The following is an 18,877-nucleotide window of genomic DNA, read 5'->3' as shown; positions in this document are numbered from 1 at the left end:
TTACCAGTCTGTCTTCAAGTAACCTTATACCACTTTACATATAGTATAAGGAACTTACAATCATATACTTGCATTTTTCCCCTCCTGGGCTTTGAGCTATTGCTGTCATACTCTAATTTTAAGTATGTATAAATTACAGACCACGTTGCTATTCTTTTTGTTTAAACAGTCAATTATATTTTAAAGACACTAATAAGAAAAAAGTTTTTTATGTCTGAAAGTAAGTTTTCACCTTTGCTTCTGAGAACTATTTTTGTTGAGATAGTTTTAGGTTGACAGTTTTTCTTTATCATTGCTTTTCAGCAATTTGTGATGTTCCATATTTACTGTTCCTGGAGTTCTAGTTTTCATCATATTTGGAAATGTTTCCACCAGTATTTCTTCAAATGATTTTTCTGTTGCCTCCTTCTATCTTCTGGGAACTCCGATTACATATATATTAGGCTGCTTGACATTGTCCCAGAGCACCTTGGTGTTCTGTTCATTTTTGGAATCTTGCTTTGATTGGATGTTACTTTAAAATTTACTTTTCTGAGCGCTTGATATTTTTATAAGCCTATACATTTTCTTGAGCTTTGTTCTGGGATGTAATAATTAAGTTTCTTAGAAAGAGTTTGATCCTTTTGGGTCTTCCTTTTAAGATTTGTTAGGTGGGACTAGAGCAGTGCTCATTTTAGTACTAATTATTCCCCAGTACTGAACACTTCTGTATCCCCTATTCAATGCCCTATTAATCATGAGGTTTTCCAGTTTGGCTTGTGGGAACAGGCAGTATTTTCTAGCCTGTGTGAACTTTGAGCACTGTTACTTTTAATTTTGGAGGGTGGTTCTTCCCTAGGCTTCAGGTAGTTTCCCTATATATACGACTAGTCAGTATTCAGGTGATTACTTGAGGGACCCTTTGTGTATCTCCAGAATTCTCTCTCCCTGCAATTTTCTCCTTTCTGGTACTCTGTCCTGCAATCTCTAGCCTCTTTCATCTCACCAGTTCTGTATTTTCAACTCAGTTAGTTCGGTGGGCTCTGCCTGGGTTCCCCTTCCCTGCATCATAGTTTGGAAACTCTCTCAAGGCTGTAAACAGCGAGCAATTGTAGGGTTCACCTTGATTTTCCTAAACTCTAAGGGATTGTTGTGTTTTTTATCTCATGTCTAGCATTCGGAAAATCATTCTTTTGTATATTTTGTCATTTTGGATAGTTTTAGGGGTGTGTGTGTGTTTTTGTGTGTGTGGAGGGTAGGAGGAGGAGCAATAAATCTGATTGCTGTTACTCCATCTTGGCTAAAAGCAGAAGTCTTGAAATATTTCATTTTATTAGACAATTTTTCTAATTTCTACATTTCCTCTGAACTTAATTATGTATTAATATCTAATAAAATAATTTATTATGAAAAGTTATTCTTATTGTAATAGTCTCTGTTGGTCCATCAATGGGGAAACATTACAAAAAAGATGACCTATAATATCATACCAACTGTGTTAATCAGATATTTTAGATGGAGAATGACCACTTGCTAAGTACTATATTACCATTAGTGATTCTGGAGACAAGTTGGGGAGGGGAGGGCAGAGACAATAAACACACCTGAAATAGAAGGATTAATGTAACTTCATATAATACAAGTTGTATAATTGGGTCAATGAGTTAATGTGTGATTTTAGTTCATATTACATAAATATAAATCAAACACCCAGGAATCAGGCAGATACCAAGCAGCATAAGACAAATTCTCTAAAGGGGTTATGAGCAGAGTTTCTAAGAATTAACTGCAGTTTGTTAAAAATGCAGATTTTCAGACCAAATCCCAGATTTTAATTTAGGAGGACTGGGATGGGGTCTAGGAATCCATAAATTATTAACCAACTCAGTGACTTTGGTAAGAGATAAAGAGGTTGCTACAGAATTAAGCATACCTTTATTTCTTACTTGAACTGGAAAAATGGATGATGGGTAGGACAGAATGAACATTATTAGGAGAATCAAAATAGAGGCAAGACCAAGCCAAGGTATTTTAGCCCTTAAGGTTCAGATTAGAAAAGGCCTCCAATATCAAACTAAAAAACCTGGGGATTAGAGTCTTGAAACCACCTAAGGTTTCAGAATACAGAAATAATAGTATGAGAGTCAACATTTTTAAAAGAATATATTGACTTGATGGGATGAGCTGCAAAGCTGGAAAGCCTGTCAGAAGGTTTAGAACGAGGTAATAAGGGTGAGCATCAAGGAGGAAGTGCTGACAATAGAAACTAAAATGTCAGAGACATTTAGTAAATGTAAAAATTCTGAACTTCCTTTCACATATGTAAGGACAGGAAGTTAATATTAAATACGAGATTTAAAAATATTCATTACAAACAATAACAACAACAAAAGTAGCAACAATAACAATAAAAATAATAAGAACGAAATAATCTTCAACAGGCTTTTCAGATGTTTACTTGCATGATTCTTGAAACTCCATTAAGAGCTCAGGAGCAGTTTGTATTGCCTGAAAGGAGTATTAAACAGCAGTGTTAGTTTTCTAAATTAAAATGAATTCATCAGTTATTATGAACTAAAAACAGGCACCCTCTATCTTCTCTAAGGCAGATGAAGCAATGTGTGCGTTCTTTAGCATAATTTTATTTATATTTCTTCATTCACTCTTTCAGCCAATTTCAGTTTATTGTCAAAGATACAGAGATTTGTAGTCAAGAAAGAGGGAAAATCTACTTCTTCAAAATTACAAATTGGACATTTAGGTTAAAAATGCCAAGGGTATGATAGAGGGATTAACTCTGGTAGGGGGGTGGGTAGGAGCAAAAAAGTCAGACAAGGTTTCAAGGAAGATATAACTTGAGCTGGGCTTGAAGGACAGATGGGATCTGAACAAATGGAGAATAGAGAGTATGGAAGCAGGAAAGAAAAGGCATTTTATGCAAAAAATCTCAGTAAGAATTTCTTTTATATCAGAAACTGTTAACAAATTTTCACAAAGATGGATAACTTGCTCAATGCTGTGAAAGGAAATCCAAAGGAAGATGAGACTTATGGACATTTATTCATTTCTTACCTTCTTTTAATGGGGTTTTGAGACCAAAATTTTCTTTACTTTCATGAAGAAAAGCCTTTGAAGGATCAAAGTGTTTGATACCCAGAACTTTATTCAATTCCTCCTGAAGTCTTGTTTCACGTTGTTTTCTTTTAGCAAGTTGAGCGCGGAGTTTTGACACCTCCTATATAAGAAAAAATACAGTCAATAAATAATTATTGAAGATCGTGTTGATGAAATGCATTACCAATGCTACCGACAATCCCAAAGTTGTTCATTTTTCGAAACTTAATGGCAAAAGCCTACTAGATTTAGGCTTTCAGACTATAAATTACAAAATGACTTTGAACAGCTGTGACAAAGAAGACAAGTCATTTAAATCTTCTTGTCCCTCTACAGGTACAAAGCTATGTTTCTGATAAAAGTTGAACACCAAATTAAATGCTGAGATCCACTACAAGCATGATAGCATGAGAAGCTCTGCTGACCTGTTCCCCAGTGATATAAAAAATTATAAAAAGGCAACCACTTAAAGCCTCTGAAAATTGTCCTATGGTAAAACAGCAAGTGAAGAAATATTTATTCAAGCAGATCCACAAAAAGGTGGTTAAAAAAGGCAGCGGCCTATTGTGTTTGAACCAATCCTGTTCCCTTTCTCTCCAATCCCTGCTTAGCAAAGACTTGACATCAGACCTTTGCAGCCAAGTGCACAGGGCTCCCTCTTTCCCCAGCTCCCAGTCAGAGGCTTTTCCTGCCAGGGGGAGCAGGACATCAGCATCTCTCATCTTGCCCCCCAGCTACCTGTTGCTCTGAACCACAGCAAATGTTGTTGAGAGGTGGGGGGTCTTTTCTTCCAAGGAACGGAGGCCTTATCTCAGGTGCAGAGTGCTGAAAATACTGAGACCCTGATCACCCTTTCCCTGGCTCATGAGACAATGGTTTCAAACCAAGAGGGGCAAGGTGAGAGAACCTCAGGGTGCTCCCCATCTCTCTCTCCTCCAAGTCTACTGAGCATCTAGCCACTGGGACAGAGGTGTCGTTCAGAGAAAAGCTTGCCATCGTCTGCAAATCCAGCTCTGAAGCCTGGGCTCAGAAAGTTTGCCTGGTAGGAGAAGCAGGCTATAAAACACAGAGCTCCTAATTTATTCCCAAAGGAACTGACTTGACTTGCAACAGAGCTTAGAGAAGTTCAAGCTGAAGGGTGCTCTCAAGAACAGTAGAGGGACTTCCCTGGTGGCACAGTGGTTAAGAATCCACCTGCCAATGCAGGGACATGGGTTCGAGCCCTGGTCCAGGAAGATCCCATGTGCCGTGGAGCAACTAAGCCCGTGCGCCACAGCTACTGAGCCTGCGCTCTAGAGCCCGTGAGCCACAACTACTGAGCCTGTGTGCCACAACTACTGAAGCCCATGCGTCTAGAGCCTGTGCTCTGCAACAAGAGAAGCCACTGCAATAAGAAGCCCATGAATTGCAACGAAGAGTAGCCCCTGCTCGCCACAACTAGAGAAAGCCTGTGCGCAGCAATGAAGACCCAATGCAGCCAAAAAATAAAAAAGAATAGTAGAGTTTGTGGGGCAGGGGAATTGGAAAGTGATTCAAAATGTAGGCTAAACTGTAGGCTGTCTGCTTTGTAGAGGAAAACTGCTGAATGAGAGGAGTGGGAGGAGCCCTCCTGGAGTACTGACCTAAGACACAATTCCAACAAAGGAGCCAGAATTAGATTGGATTAGTCTGTAGAGCAACTTATTATGCCCCAGGGCATTGTTGAAAATAACAGAGGGATAAGCCAGCAGCTGGGAGTGTTTGGGGAGAGAGGAAGACAGCCTTACCAAAACCAAAGTCATCTCAGGGTGACTGTGGGCACACCCCAAACTGAACCTTCCTCAGTAGCAACATCAGAGGCACAAACTACTGGGGGTGGGGAGGAGGAATAGACTTCACTAAACAAGAAATAACAACATACCTGGAAAGGGATAGCAGTACCCAGAGGTGCTACAACATATTATCTAAAACATCCATTTTCCAACAAAAAATTACAAAGTATGCAAACAGGAAAGCATGACCTATATACTGGGAAAAAGCAGGCAACAAAAACTGTCCAAGAGAGTAATCAGATATTGAATTTACCCAAAAAAGATTTTAAAGCCATTATAAACATGTTCGCAGAAGGAACTAAAAAAAGGGAGTATACTCAAATTACTAGAATCAGAAATGAAAGAGGGGACATTACTACTGATATTACTAAAATAAAAAGGATTGTAAGGGAATATTATGAACGATTGTATACCAACAAATCAAATAACTAAAATGAAATGAACAAATTCCAAGAAATCCACAAACTCCTGAAACTGTCTCAAAAAGAAATAGTCAATCTGATAGACCTATAATAAGCAAATAGATTAAACTAGCAATCAAAAACCACCCACAAAGGAAAGCCCAGGTCCAGATGACTTTACCACTGAATTCTACTACACATTCAATAAAGAATTAATACCAGTTATTCACAAACTATTCCAAAAAAACAGAAAGGATGAAACACTTCCCAACTCATTTTATGAGGTCAGCACTACCTTAATAAAATAAAAACCACCCCACCCCAATATCAATATCAATAGAACTAAATGTGATTTTTACAAACCGATTTGAGTTGGCTATTTTCATCTTTCAATTTCACAACATGCTTGATTTTTTGCTTTAGATTCTGATGACCCAGTAATTTAGCATACGAATCTCTTAGTTTATTTAGCTGTTCCTGAGCTGCACCATGTTCATTCAACAACGCCTGTTTCTCTGCTTCAAATGCATCCAGTTGTAGCTGAAAAATATATTTTTTTATAAAGTTAAGATTTAAAACTGTTAAATCTTACTTGACTCATATAAACTATAAGTACAACTAAAGTGAAAGAAAAAAAGGCAAAAGACAAAAAAAAGATTATGCTTACTCTTAGGGTTCTCCATAAATTGACTCTTTTTTAAAAAAGTTCTTTTTCATTTCAAAGATCATTATTAAAACAGAGGGAAAGAAATGAGGAAAGAAGCCCTGCTAGCCAGCCTAATCTGTATCAGCCACATCACCCCATTATAACTAATACTGTCTTCTGACTCTATTTAACTACCAAGATTAGCATTTATCCTTTTACGATCAGTGTATTAGAGAAAAACTGAGAAAAATCATAATAAAGTAAGTGTCACAAATTTACATAGCTTAATTATCAAAAGTTCACATCAGGAGAGCCTTCTAAGCTATTAACTTTAAGAAGCTTATTAAAAGGTAATTTTTTATTTTTATTTTTAGTTTTGGCTGCCTTGGGTCTTCGTTGCTACACGCGGGCTTTCTCTAGGTGCAGCGAGTGGGGGCTACTCTTCGTTGCTGTGGTTTCTCTTGTTGAGGAGCATGGGCTCTAGGCGCATGGGCTCAGTAGTTGTGGCACACGGGCTTAGTTGCTCCGCGGCATGTGGTATCTTCCCGGACCAGGGCTCGAACCCGTGTCCCCTGCGTTGGCAGGCGGATTCTTAACCACTGTGCCACCAGGGAAGTCCCTAAAAGGTAATTTTTAAGCCTATAAAGGTTACAGTAAAAAATGTTATGCATAGGGACTTCCCTGGTGGCGCAGTGGTTAAGAATCCGCCTGCCAATGCAGGGGACACGGGTTCGAGCCCTGGTCCGGGAAGATACCACATGCCGCGGAGCAACTAAGCCCGTGTGCCACAACTACTGAGCCCACACGCTGCAACTACTGAAGTCTGCGCGCTCTAGAGCCTGCGTGCCGCAACTACTGAGCTCGCATGCTGCAACTACTGAAGCCCACTCACCTAGAGCCCGTGGTCCGCAACAAGAGAAGCCACCACAATGAGAAGCATGCATACTGCAATGAAGAGTAGCCCCCGCTCACCACAACTAGAGAAAGCCCACACGCAGCTACGAAGAGCCAAGGCAGCCAAAAAAAAAAAAAAAAGTATGCATAATAATGCAATAAAATTTATAGGCTTTTTAAAATAGGAAGTTAAGTTGGTACTGTAAATGCACAGCGAAATGATCTTTCAGAAGAACCATGTCACTGTCATGACTGTGACAGGGAACAACATGAATTCTTAAATACAAGTAAGTTAAGTCCTAATTGACAGACCTGAAAAGGTTTTGTTTTATTATGTAATTCTTCATAGAGGAGACGCCACTTATTCATTTCCTCAGTTAATTCTGCGGTTGAGTTTTCTTTTCCAGCTTTTCTGTAAGGGAAAATTAAATTTTAAACCACTGTATACTAGAAAAAATAACTGAGACACATGGCATTTCGGTTCTAAACCTAAATTACCTTGCTTCTCCCTTTTCCAGTTGTTTCTTAAAGTCTTCTCCTTGTTGCTTGAGTTGGTTTTGCAAATCAGTTATTTTTTTAAGAGAAGAAACTGTGATTTCTTTAACTTCTGCTTCTTTAAGTGCTGATTTGGTCTGCAGATCTAGAAGCATCCTTGGGTTTGAGAGAGAAGAGTCCACTAAACAATTTACAGCCATTTTAGTTTTTTTAACTCAAGCAACTATCAAGAATTATACTTTTTTAACTGTCTAAATTCCTAATTTGAAATTGAAGATCACCCAAAGCAAGCCATGGGACTAGTTTCCTGCATCACTTAGTAGCTGACTTTCAACAACATTAAATTGTCTTAATGGTTCTCAGGTCACAGGTGTCGGCAGGTTTTATTTTTTCCCAATACCTTGCGTATTCTTGATTTGCATTCTCAGTTGCCAATATCTCATGCTGAACATCCTCTGCACTTTTCTCAGCCTTGGCCACTTTTTCGTGAAGTGACATGTTCTCCACCTTAAGATCTTCTATCTCACTTGCTGCTGATGCTTTATAGCTTATAAAAAAGAAAAAAAAAAGGTTAAAGGATTTTTCTAACTGCTGTATGCATGACAAATCTATAGCTGATTAGCTTATATTTTATGCACTTTTAGGCAGGGGTCCCCAACCCCTGGCCCGTGGACTGGTAGCGGTCTGCAGCCTGTTAGAAACCGGGCCGCACAGCAGGAGGTGAGCGGCAGGCGAGCGAGGGAAGCTTCATCTGCCGCTCCCCATCGCTCGCATTACAGCCTGAACCATTCCCCCCACCCCAAGGAAAAACTGTCTTCCATGAAACCGGTCCCTGGTGCCAAAAAGGTTGGGGACTGCTGCTTTTAGGTAAAACAAATAGAATCTTATCTATTTTTGCATTTGCATAGGTAAGAATTCAATGTTTTGAAGTCAGTACTTATATGACATATGCTGTTCATTTGAAGAGTCAAGTGCCTACTATGTGCGGAAACTAGGCCTAGAGATGAAAAGAAATCAACTACCAAACATCGAAATTATCCCAAAACAAAAAGCCCACACATCCTTCCACCTATTGTCACAGACTTTATCATCCTGTGGGTAAGAGAGGGAAAAAAATGCCTCCACAGGTCTTTGCAAAAAAAAAAGGAAAAATAAATATATATAATTACATTTGTAGTACGTGTTTTGAAGGAAAACTACAGAACACCTTAGCTGATTAGCTGATAGAAATGGAAAAGGCCTTTCTGAGGAATTTACAGTTAAGCTGAGACATGATGGATAGGAAGGATTTAGCTAGCCAGTTGGGGACAAGTATTTCAGAGGGAAAAGATGCGTATGTGCTCAGAGACAGGCAGAACACAGTCCATAAAGAGTTGGGACTGGAGTCTAATGAACAAGAGAGGCAGGGGCAGAAGCAAGAGGCATGAGGCCAGTCATCACTGGTGGGGCACAGTGAGTGGGTTCACCTGAGGGATAAAGGAGAGACTTCACAGGTCTCTAAGTAAGTGTGTAGATTATTCTAGAGATACGTGGAGAACTGACTGGGGAAGGGGCAGGAATGCTAAACTGGAGGATTAACTAGAAGACAAGTATTTTTCAGCCCAGGTGAGTGGTAAAGGAATCTTGAACCAAGGAGTTGGCAATGGAAAGATATGAGCTCTCTTTTGGAGGCAGAATTGAAAAATTCAAGAAATAGATTGGATGTTGGGAGAAGGGGAGAGAAAATGATCAAGATGACTCTAAGATTTACGGAACGAGAAGCTCGGAAGATGGAGATGTCACTGACTGACATCAACAAGAAGGAGAAACTAGAGGGAGAAAGAGGTAGAAAGGAGATCAAGAGCTGTTTTGGTCAGGTTAATGTTAGACGATAGTGAGATATCTACTTGCAGAAGTCAAGTAGGCAGCTGGATATATGGGTAGGAAGCAGAAAGGACAGGTCTGATTTGAAGAAATAAATTTTAATGCTATTAGCATACTGATGGTGAGTGACATCATAGAATGGTTGAAAACTTCTTAAGGCAGTATTTTTTAAAATAGCAAGAAGGGAAATTGCTTTCAGGGTTGAGAACAGCACTAAAAATTATATATATATTTATATATATTTAATTTATATAATTTATATTCATGTTGACATGCGTAAATTATAATTAAAATATATATACTCACATACATTATGTGTGTGTGTGTATACATATATGTATGTCATAATATATCAGATGTAGGAACAGGTCACTGGGGAAAGAAGGTACTGGTCAATGAATGGGTTCTAGGCAATTGATTATCCATATGGGAAAACAAAAGTAAATTTTATCCCTTTATCACTACACATACAGAAATCAGTTCTAGGTGGAAAAATGAAAAGTGAAACTTTGGAACTTTTAGAAAAAAGAATAGGTGAATATCTTTGTGTTCTTGGGATAGAAAGAAGTTTTGGATGTGAAAGTGTTCACATAAAAATTTGTAAACTTAAGCACATTAAAATCAAGAATTTCTATTCATCAGAAGAAACCATAGGCACTTCCCTGATGGTCCAGTGGTAAAGAACCCGCCTTCCAATGCAGCGGCCTCGGGTTCGATCCCTGGTCAGGGAACTAAGATCCCATATGCTGCGGGGCAACTAAGCCCGAGTGCCACAACTACTGAGCTCGCACGCCTCAACAAGAGAGCCTGTGTGCCGCAAACTACAGAGCCCACGTACTCTGGAGCCCGCACTCCACAACTATAGAGCCCACCCACCCTGCAGCCCGGGCACCGCAACTAGAGAGAGAAAACCTGCACACCAAACTAGAGAGAAGCCCGAGCGCTGCGACAAAGAGACCACATGCCGCAATGAAAGATCCCACATGCCCCAATGAAGATCCTGCGTGCTGCACCTAAGACCTGATGCAGCCAAAAAAATATAGAAAAACAGTAGATAATCAGCAAGGACCTATGTATACCAAGGAGGTCTATCAACACTCTGTAATAACCTACGTGGGAAGAGAATCTGAAGACGAATAGATATATGTATATGTATAACAGAAAAAGATACTGTACACCTACAACATACACAATATTGTATATAAATGTTACCCCCCCAAAAATAAAAATTAATAAAAAAAGAGGTAGTGAGACACAAGCTTTAAAAAAAAAAAAAAGAAGAAACCATAAAGAAAGTAAAAAGACAAGCCACACTTTGCGAGAAGATATTTGCAACCCATATCGCTGATAAAAACTACAAATCAATGAAGAAAAGAAATGAAATGAGAGAGAAATGAAAAAAAGTCACATACAAGCCTGTTACAGAAATGGAAAGATAAATTATCCCTAAGAAAAAGCTCTTTTACACTTATTACACTGGCAAAACTTATGAAGTCTGACAAGTTTTGGAGGGGAGATAGATCATTGAGAACTCACACATCACTAGTGGGAGTGTAGATTTTCACACCCACTTTGTAAAGTGATTGGGCATTAAATTTTAAAGTTGAACATTCACTTAAATATTACTTTAGATAAATTCTTACACATGTATACTAGGAGACCACAAGAATATTAATAGAGTACTATTAATAAAATGAAAGAAATGGGAAACAACCCAAAAGCCCAAACGGAGAATGGATAAATAGTGGTAGATTGATAAAATCAAATATTCTATAACAGTGACCATGAATGAACTATAGCCTCAGGCAACACTGTGATTCAATCCTAGAAACATACATAACGCAGAGTGAAAAGGCAAGTCCCAGGATATGGCATACACTACATGACATTTTTGGTGAAGTTCAGGAAAAAACAAAATTAGATAATATATTATTCATATGGATATACATGCTATAAAATTATACACAGGAAAAAAAGCAAGGAAATAATCAATGTAGACTCTGAGATGGTGTTATCTGTCGGCGGAAAGCATGAAGGCATGAAGATGCGATAGTGGAAGAACTCATATATATACCGAGCGGCTGAAAATCTTTTAGCCTGTAGGTTGTCTTCTATGAGCTCATGCACGTTAATTTTACCTTTATGCTTTATAATTTATGTATACATTGTATATCTTTTCTATTTATTGAACATACTAAAATAGACAAAGAAGAGCCCTTCCCCCCAAATTATATAAAGTAAATAAGTAAAAATGTTAACGTTAATATACTCTTAGTGTGAGACTGTGTGATGTATTGGTATTTGTTGTATTATCCTTTGCAATTTGTAGTCCCCTCCAAAATAAACTTTAAAAAAAGGGAAAATAACAAGTGAGAAAAATAGGAAGTAAAGAAGTGGATACAGTATATAATCTCCTATCAAGAAGATGGGCTATGAGATGCAAACTATTATATATAGGATGGAGCAACAACAAGGTCCTACTGTATAGCACAGGGAACTATATTCAATATCCTGTGACAAGCAAGCCATAACGGAAAAGAATATGAAAAGGAATGTATATATATGTATAACTAAATCACTTTGCAATACAGCAGAAATTAACACAACACTGTAAATCAACTATATTTCAATAAATTAAAAAAAAAAAAAGAAGAAGATGGGGGGAATTCGCTGGTGGTCCAGTGGTTGGTTGGGACTCCACGCTTCCACTGCAGGGGGCACGGGTTCGATCCCTGGTCAGGGGAACTAAGATCTCACAAACTGCATGGCCAAAAAAAAAAAAGGGCTATGAAGAGGAGTAGAATTTTGGGGTAAGAAGGGTGCTGGGAGTGACAGGTGTTATTGGATAACTGCAGAAGGAAGTGGGGGGTAAACAGAGAGTTTTTAAAAATGTATTTTAAAGATGAAGGCACATTAACATGTTTTAATATTGACTGGAAAAATTCTAGAAGAAAGGCTGAAAATTATGAGACAAGGGATAAATGATAGCATGAGGTCACTGAAGGTTAAAGTAATTAGATACTTCATCTGTAATAACTGGGAGGAAGATGGGATGAGCATAGATGTAGATGCGTTTACAGGTTTGATGAAGGGGAAATAAAAGCTTTAGGATTCTTCATGAGGAAAATGATGACATCAGGAGAGTCAGACAGAAGTGCCAAAGGTCTGAGAATGCATGAAATTTGAAGTGGGTAGTGGGAAAGGGAAATTACTATATATTCTAAGATACGAGGTAACATTAAATGCCCATTTATGATTGGATACTATGGAATTTAAAGTAATACCAATTGTTTTATTCTTGTGATTGTTTTGTTGACAGATGTTCCTACGTAAACACCCCTCCTTGCTCATGTGTGTTCGAGAGTGCAGTCTCCCCATACAAATACCTTTCAAATTGAGCGGTAACATCTCCCAGGCTCTGCACTGTACTGTTATACCTTTCCTGCAAAAGCAGTGTGGCCTGAGCGTGAGCAGCATTACTTTTCTCCAGTTCAGCTTCTTTCCTAAGAAAAAGGAACAGTTAAAAGACAAAATGCTAACTGCAAATCATTAGTCTCAGAAAGAGACTAGGATGTACCTTTGACACTGTGAATCATATATCCCATATCTTCATGTTTATGTCAGATACTGGCAGCTTAGACCTAAATTTATGACCTACATCTAATAGCCTGTTCATTTACATACAGCTTCATTTTATCTTTCCTGCTTTTATTTTACTTCTGTTTTCATCCTAATTTACTTATTTATCATTTCATATCATACATACTTAGGTAGGTAGTTTAAACACTTTTTTGGAAGAAAGTAGATTAAAAAGACTCTGAAACAGAATCTTGATAGCAGCCAAAACTAAAGAATGTGAAGGACTACCAGTTAAAAAGCACTAGGGTTGAATGAAATTTAATTCTCTGCACTTAGACATTTAAGGAACACTAGGTACAGTTAAATTAACTTCATTTTAACAGTTCTTTTGAAAAAAGAGTTACGGAACTATGTAGATTTATTTTGATTATACCAATTACCCACATAATAAATTGTTAATTATCCAAAGATTCAACAACTTATTTAGTGCACTATTTTGAATAGACAGAATGGCTTTTAAGACATCTTTATAAATATATACTACAAATCTATAGATTTTTAAAAATATTAATGTTACATATTACCACAACGGTGATACAACTTTTTTGATAGGCATATGAGCTTATAAGAGATCTTTTAAAGAACTAATAAAAACTGTAAGTAAGAAGCATTATTCACTTACAGACTAAGTTGGACACTGAGACAAGATAGTTGGTCAAATTCATTCTGTAATGAGTATAGTGTTTAAAAAATATATACCACAGCTAAAAGCAATCAACTAGTACTAAAGGGTTTATAATAAAAATATTCTCTTTCCTGCCCCCTAGAGGAATCATTGTCAACTTCTAAGTTTTTCTCTTAAGCTTGAAATTTCCAGGCTGGAAAGAACCTTAGAAATGATCTCATAAAACTCCTTTATTTTATATCTAATGAAACAGAAAATAAATTAAGATTGTCTTGCTCAGAATCACACAACTAGTTAACAGATCTAGGAATAAAATCCTTATCTCCTGACCTCTGGACTGAGTTCTTTGAGTTGGAATAAATGAGTATCTCATCTTTCTTTCCTAAACTGACATCATCCACTCAAGTTTCTTGTTCCCTGGGGCTGGTTGCAGTATAGAACAATCCCCCTAAGTACACTTTGGTAGTGTTCCCCAAAATGCAAGCATAGATAAAACTTTGGTGTTTTTTAAATCAGTAACAACTAAAAGAAAACTGAAAAGGGATTAATAACAAAAGTACCTAATAAGAGATAGATACACACTTGTGAAATAAGTGGCAATTCTGTAGCTTTATGTCTAGTACATGGTTCCTTGCTAGAAAATGTTTTACTGCTGAAATCCCAAGGATTCAAATATTTATTCACAAATTGAACTCAAGAATCAACCCAGATATTTTTGTTTTGTTTTTATACCTTCTGTATTTATTAGCTGACTCTCTTCTTTTTTTTTTTTTAACAACTTAAACTTTTTATTTTTATTTTATTTTATTTATTTATTTTGGTTGTGCCGGGTCTTAGTTGCGGCAGGTGGGCTCCTTTGTTGCAGGTTGTTAGTTGCGGCATGCACATCCTTAGTTGTGGCATGTGAATTCTTAGTTGCAGCACGCATGTGGGATCTAATACCCTGACCAGGGATCGAACCCCTGTCCCCTGCATTGGAAGGTGGGTTCTTAACCACTGCGCCACCAGGGAAGTCCCTAAACCCATTTAAATAAATGTAGTGGAGAAGGACCTATAATGTGATGAAAATAATGTGGAATAAGAGTTTAAAAAAAAAAAAAAAAGCATGAGATCTTAGGCTTTCTACTTTTTTTTTTTTTTAAAATCCACTAGCTTTGTCTACCTGAAATTGTCCTCCTCCTCTTTCTGGCTTTGGAGACTGAGGTTATTTATTTACTTATTTTTTTATAAATTTATTTATTTTATTTTTGGCTGCACTGGGTCTTTGTTACTGCGCGCGGGCTTTCTCTGGTTGTGGCGAGCGGGGGCTGCTCTTTGCTGAGGTGCGCAGGCTTCTCACTGTGGTGGCTTCTCTTGTTGCAGAGCACAGGCTCTAGGTGCCCGGGCTTCAGTATTTTTGGCACTTGGGCTCAGTAGTTGTGGCTCACAGGCTCTAGAGCGCAGGCTCAGTAGTTGTGGCGCACGGGCTTAGTTGCTCCGCGGCATGTGGGATCTTCCTGCACCAGGGCTCGAACCCGTGTCCCCCGCAATGGCAGGCGGATTCCTAACCACTGCGCCACCAGGGAAGCCCCAGGCTTTCTACTTTTAATGACAAATTTTAAATTTTTGAATGTTTCCCAGTCCTGGTTGTTTTTCTCCCATTGTGCTTTTTGATTGTTACTTCTGAAGTGTTTGTGCTCCCTCAAAAGAGGTAATTAAAAGTATAACTTACACTATGATGCACATATGGACAAAAAATGGAAATGTTTCTTATTAAAGGGTGGGAATCTTATTATTTTGGGTATTTTTCTAAATCTGTTATCATTGTAATGTTAATGTCCAATAATTTTTAGAAAATATAAGAGCAGTATAGGAATCCAAAATTTTGGTTATTAAAACTCTCTTTAGTTAAACCTTGGGCCTTAAATAAAGAAAGGGCATGGCTTCTGACTTTGGCTATCATACTTGTTTATATGCACATCCTGTGCATGTACTTTACCTGTCTGTGTTTATCTCTTGTTTGTAAAATAATTCCAATCTCACCACTCACATGATTGGTGTGAGAATCCTGAGAGAATGTACTAGAAAACACTTGTTAACATCTGAAGTCATATATAAAAATGAAGTCTTATTAATACAAACCCTTTCAGCCTTTCTTCTAGGAGTTTTATTTCTTCACCTCTAGACCCTGATTCCTCTTCCAATTGCTTGACCAGGCTTTCAACTTGTTCCTCCTTTTGCTGTAATTTATCTAGCTCATCCAGTGCTTGCTTTAATTCTCCCTCAAAGAGATTCCTCTCTTTAACCATTTCCTCTTGAAAAGAACATAGCTTCTGTTGAAGACTAGAAGATAATTCCTGCATCCAAATAGAAAACCATCAAAACAATTTGAAAGCTTTTAAAAATTTAATAAATAATTAAATTTAATGATTTGTGAGGTTTTACTAAGGGCAAAAAAGAAGTACAGATGATGAAGTATGGACACTAAATTCAAGGGCCTCCAGGAAACTTGAAAAATAGAGAGATATCATATTCATTTTATCATGGATTATACCCTACACCTTGTTAACATTATGGCAAACGTTATTTCAGTCTTTTTTCCTACTCAACACACACACACACACACACACACACACACACACACACTTAGAAAACTAAAATCATATTCTACAACTGACTTTTACCATTTTTCTCATATGATTTATATAAAAAGAGTACTATGATTTCAATGTTATATAAAATATTTTAATGTTATATAAGATGAGGAAATATGAATAAATAAATACAAGTAAATCACTTGTGAAAAAATTCTAACATTACAAATAAAATGAAAATTGCCTACTCGTATTCTAACCTTAGTTTTCCCATTCCAGAGATAACCACTAGTTTGGTATTCTATGCCTTATGGTCTTTTTCTATATATTTATATACTTAAAGTGTAAATGATATATACTGTGTATGCAAAGGTCATTTAAAATATCATAAAAATAGTAGTTGAGATCTTTTCAAGTCAATATATACAGATCTACTTAATTCCTTTGTTGTTGCAGATTGCCCAACGATATAATATTTCATGTGCATGTGAATGCCTGCTTGCCCAGCTCTCACCAATGTGTCATAGTAGTAAATGTTTTAATATGTGCCAATCTTGTAAGTGACAAAAACAAATTATTTTTATTTCTTGGATTACTACTAAGGTAGAGCATCTTCTCGTGTTTACAGGCTACCTGAATTTATTTATTTTTTTAATTTTTTTTATTTTTTGGCTGCACCATGCAGCTTGTGGGATCCTAGTTCCCCGACCAGGGATCGAACCGGGGCCCCCTGCAGTGGAAGCGTGGAGTCCTAATCACTGGACCGCCAGGGAATTTCCGAAGCTATCTGAATTTCTACTTCTAAGAGTTATCTATTTCCATCCTATGCCTATTTTTTTTTTTTTTTTAGTGAACTGTCTTTTTTTCCTCATTGATATGTAAAGTGTTCTTTATGTAATCTGCATTTAAAAAAACTGTCAGTTTCCTTTCTTGTCTAATTAGACACTCTTTTACCATAGAACTGTAAATGCCTATGTAGTAATCTAACACAAGAATGTGCTGAAAATTTTTTTAAAACAATTTCCTTATTTTGCTTCAACTGTTGCTTGAATTTTTTCACATTATGAATAACCCTGTGGTGAACAGCAGTTAAATATGCGGCATAGGCACGATTATTTCCTCAGGATAAGATTCTAGAAGTAAAACTGATGGATCAAAGGACATATACAATTTAAAGGTTTTCTGATACACAGGGAAATGTATTACCTAAAAGAAGCACTAGTGTTTTAAAACATTGTAGTAAACTACCTTCTCCTGTTGCAGAAGTGAATCAATTTGCAATACTTTTTGTTGTAGCTCTTCATGTTCTTGTTGCTCAAGAACAGACCTCTCTTTTAAGTTTTGCATCTCAGAGTTTAGATTTTCATCCTGTGCTCTGTCCCTATTGATGAGGTCTTCTAGAAAAGGGAGAACATTAACAATGCTGTAATTAGATACTAATATTAACTTTGAGAAACCCAGATTCCCATAATATCCCACTATACTGCTTTATAGCATGTTACAGAGATCGAGTATTTCCAAAGGGGGGAAAAATAACTCTGAAGTTGGTATGATTACTATATATAAAATAGTATGTATATTATATAATAAAACCCTCAAACCTAGTTCTATGTATCTACCAATTTTAAATGGCCACCCAATGGGGAAGTCAAGAACTGCACAACTACATATATTTCAATCAAGACAATATATTGAAATAAACAGATAACAAATATCATAAAAGACAAAAATTCCCAAACATAGAACCAAATTTTTGTTGTTTATATAATTATTTTAGAAAGTTGTTATAACATAGCAGTACTTTTAAAAAATATCATCGGTAGTACTTATCTAAAGAAAGGAGTACTATAAACAGTGTAATACCTTTTTCTTTTTCAAGCAGCTGGCATTTAGCATTCATGTCTTCTACTTGTTTAGACAATATAGCAACATTTTCCTCCAGAGACTGCTTAAGGCTTAAAACTTCATGATTCTTCTCTTTCAGATTTTCTTCTAACTGGGCAATATCTAGCTTGTATTTTTCCACTTGATCTGATGCACAACTGCATTAAAACAAATTATGTTGAAGAGCACATCTATTTAAGCATAGGGAACATTAAATGAAAAGAGATGAAAATGATGTATTCATCACAGTTCAACAAAATAAAGTCCAATTTAAAACTACTCTTCATATTACCTTATTTCTTCGATGTATTCTAAAAGTTTTTCTGTTTCAGATTTTTCATCAATCTTTTCTTTCTCTATTGAAATACTAAAAAAAAATTGCACATATTAATATACACAATAATCACGCATAATGCTTACTCTGTACCAGATACTGTTATCTCAGGTAGGCTGACTCCAGAGTCCAAACTCCTAACCATTCACTTATGTGACCTCTCAAGTTGACAACTTAATATATGCAAATAGGAGGCTCAAGTTGTTTTTTTTTAAGTAAGAAAGCTTTCCAAATATATTCTGACAAAAGGGTTATGATGATGAGAGTCATCATCTGCAACACTCCAAGTGTAGCAGAAATCATCTTTTCTGTAGCTTTCCTAGCTTCCCCACCTCCCACACATACAAAACAGCATTTTGTGTGCCACAAAGCCTCTGTTCTAGGCTGCCTTATATTCAATTACTTATGTGTTTACCTCCTCCAAACACCACAATTTGAGAAACGGGCAAGCGACTTAAACAGACACTTTACAAAAGGATATATACGAATGGTCAATAAGCACATAAAAATATGCTCGACATTAATAACAACAAATTAAAATCACAAATGAGGGACTTCCCTGGTGGTGCAGTGGTTAAGAATCCGCCTGCCAATGCAGGGGACATGGGTTCGAGCCTTG

General features: G+C 37.0%; 1 protein-coding gene across 4 annotated transcripts in view; it reads right to left on the bottom strand.

Annotated features, from left to right (window-relative positions):
* The window catches only part of HMMR (hyaluronan mediated motility receptor), a 49,767-nt gene that overhangs the window by 18,158 nt on the left and 12,732 nt on the right, over positions 1–18,877 (bottom strand). For 3 of the 4 annotated variants that reach the window (XM_082378758.1, XM_082378756.1, XM_082378757.1), the window contains exons 8-18: positions 18,217–18,291; positions 17,904–18,082; positions 17,289–17,437; positions 15,589–15,803; positions 12,590–12,706; positions 7,741–7,887; positions 7,344–7,496; positions 7,158–7,257; positions 5,669–5,845; positions 3,052–3,214; positions 1,293–2,487 (exon numbers count right to left, since the gene is read on the bottom strand). In XM_082378758.1, the coding sequence (XP_082234884.1) occupies positions 2,468–2,487; positions 3,052–3,214; positions 5,669–5,845; positions 7,158–7,257; positions 7,344–7,496; positions 7,741–7,887; positions 12,590–12,706; positions 15,589–15,803; positions 17,289–17,437; positions 17,904–18,082; positions 18,217–18,291 (1,495 nt within the window). In that variant the 3' untranslated portion in view covers positions 1,293–2,467. Of the gene's footprint in view, positions 1–1,292; positions 2,488–3,051; positions 3,215–5,668; positions 5,846–7,157; positions 7,258–7,343; positions 7,497–7,740; positions 7,888–12,589; positions 12,707–15,588; positions 15,804–17,288; positions 17,438–17,903; positions 18,083–18,216; positions 18,292–18,877 lie in introns of those variants that run through there. The other variant, XM_082378759.1, reaches the window with a different exon arrangement.

This window comes from Balaenoptera borealis (assembly GCF_965194805.1).
Source record: "Balaenoptera borealis genome assembly, chromosome: 2".
In the NCBI taxonomy this organism is placed as follows: Eukaryota; Metazoa; Chordata; class Mammalia; order Artiodactyla; family Balaenopteridae; genus Balaenoptera; species Balaenoptera borealis.
The sequence above is the reverse complement of the archived record's forward strand: the minus strand, read 5'-3'. Positions and strand labels throughout refer to the sequence as shown.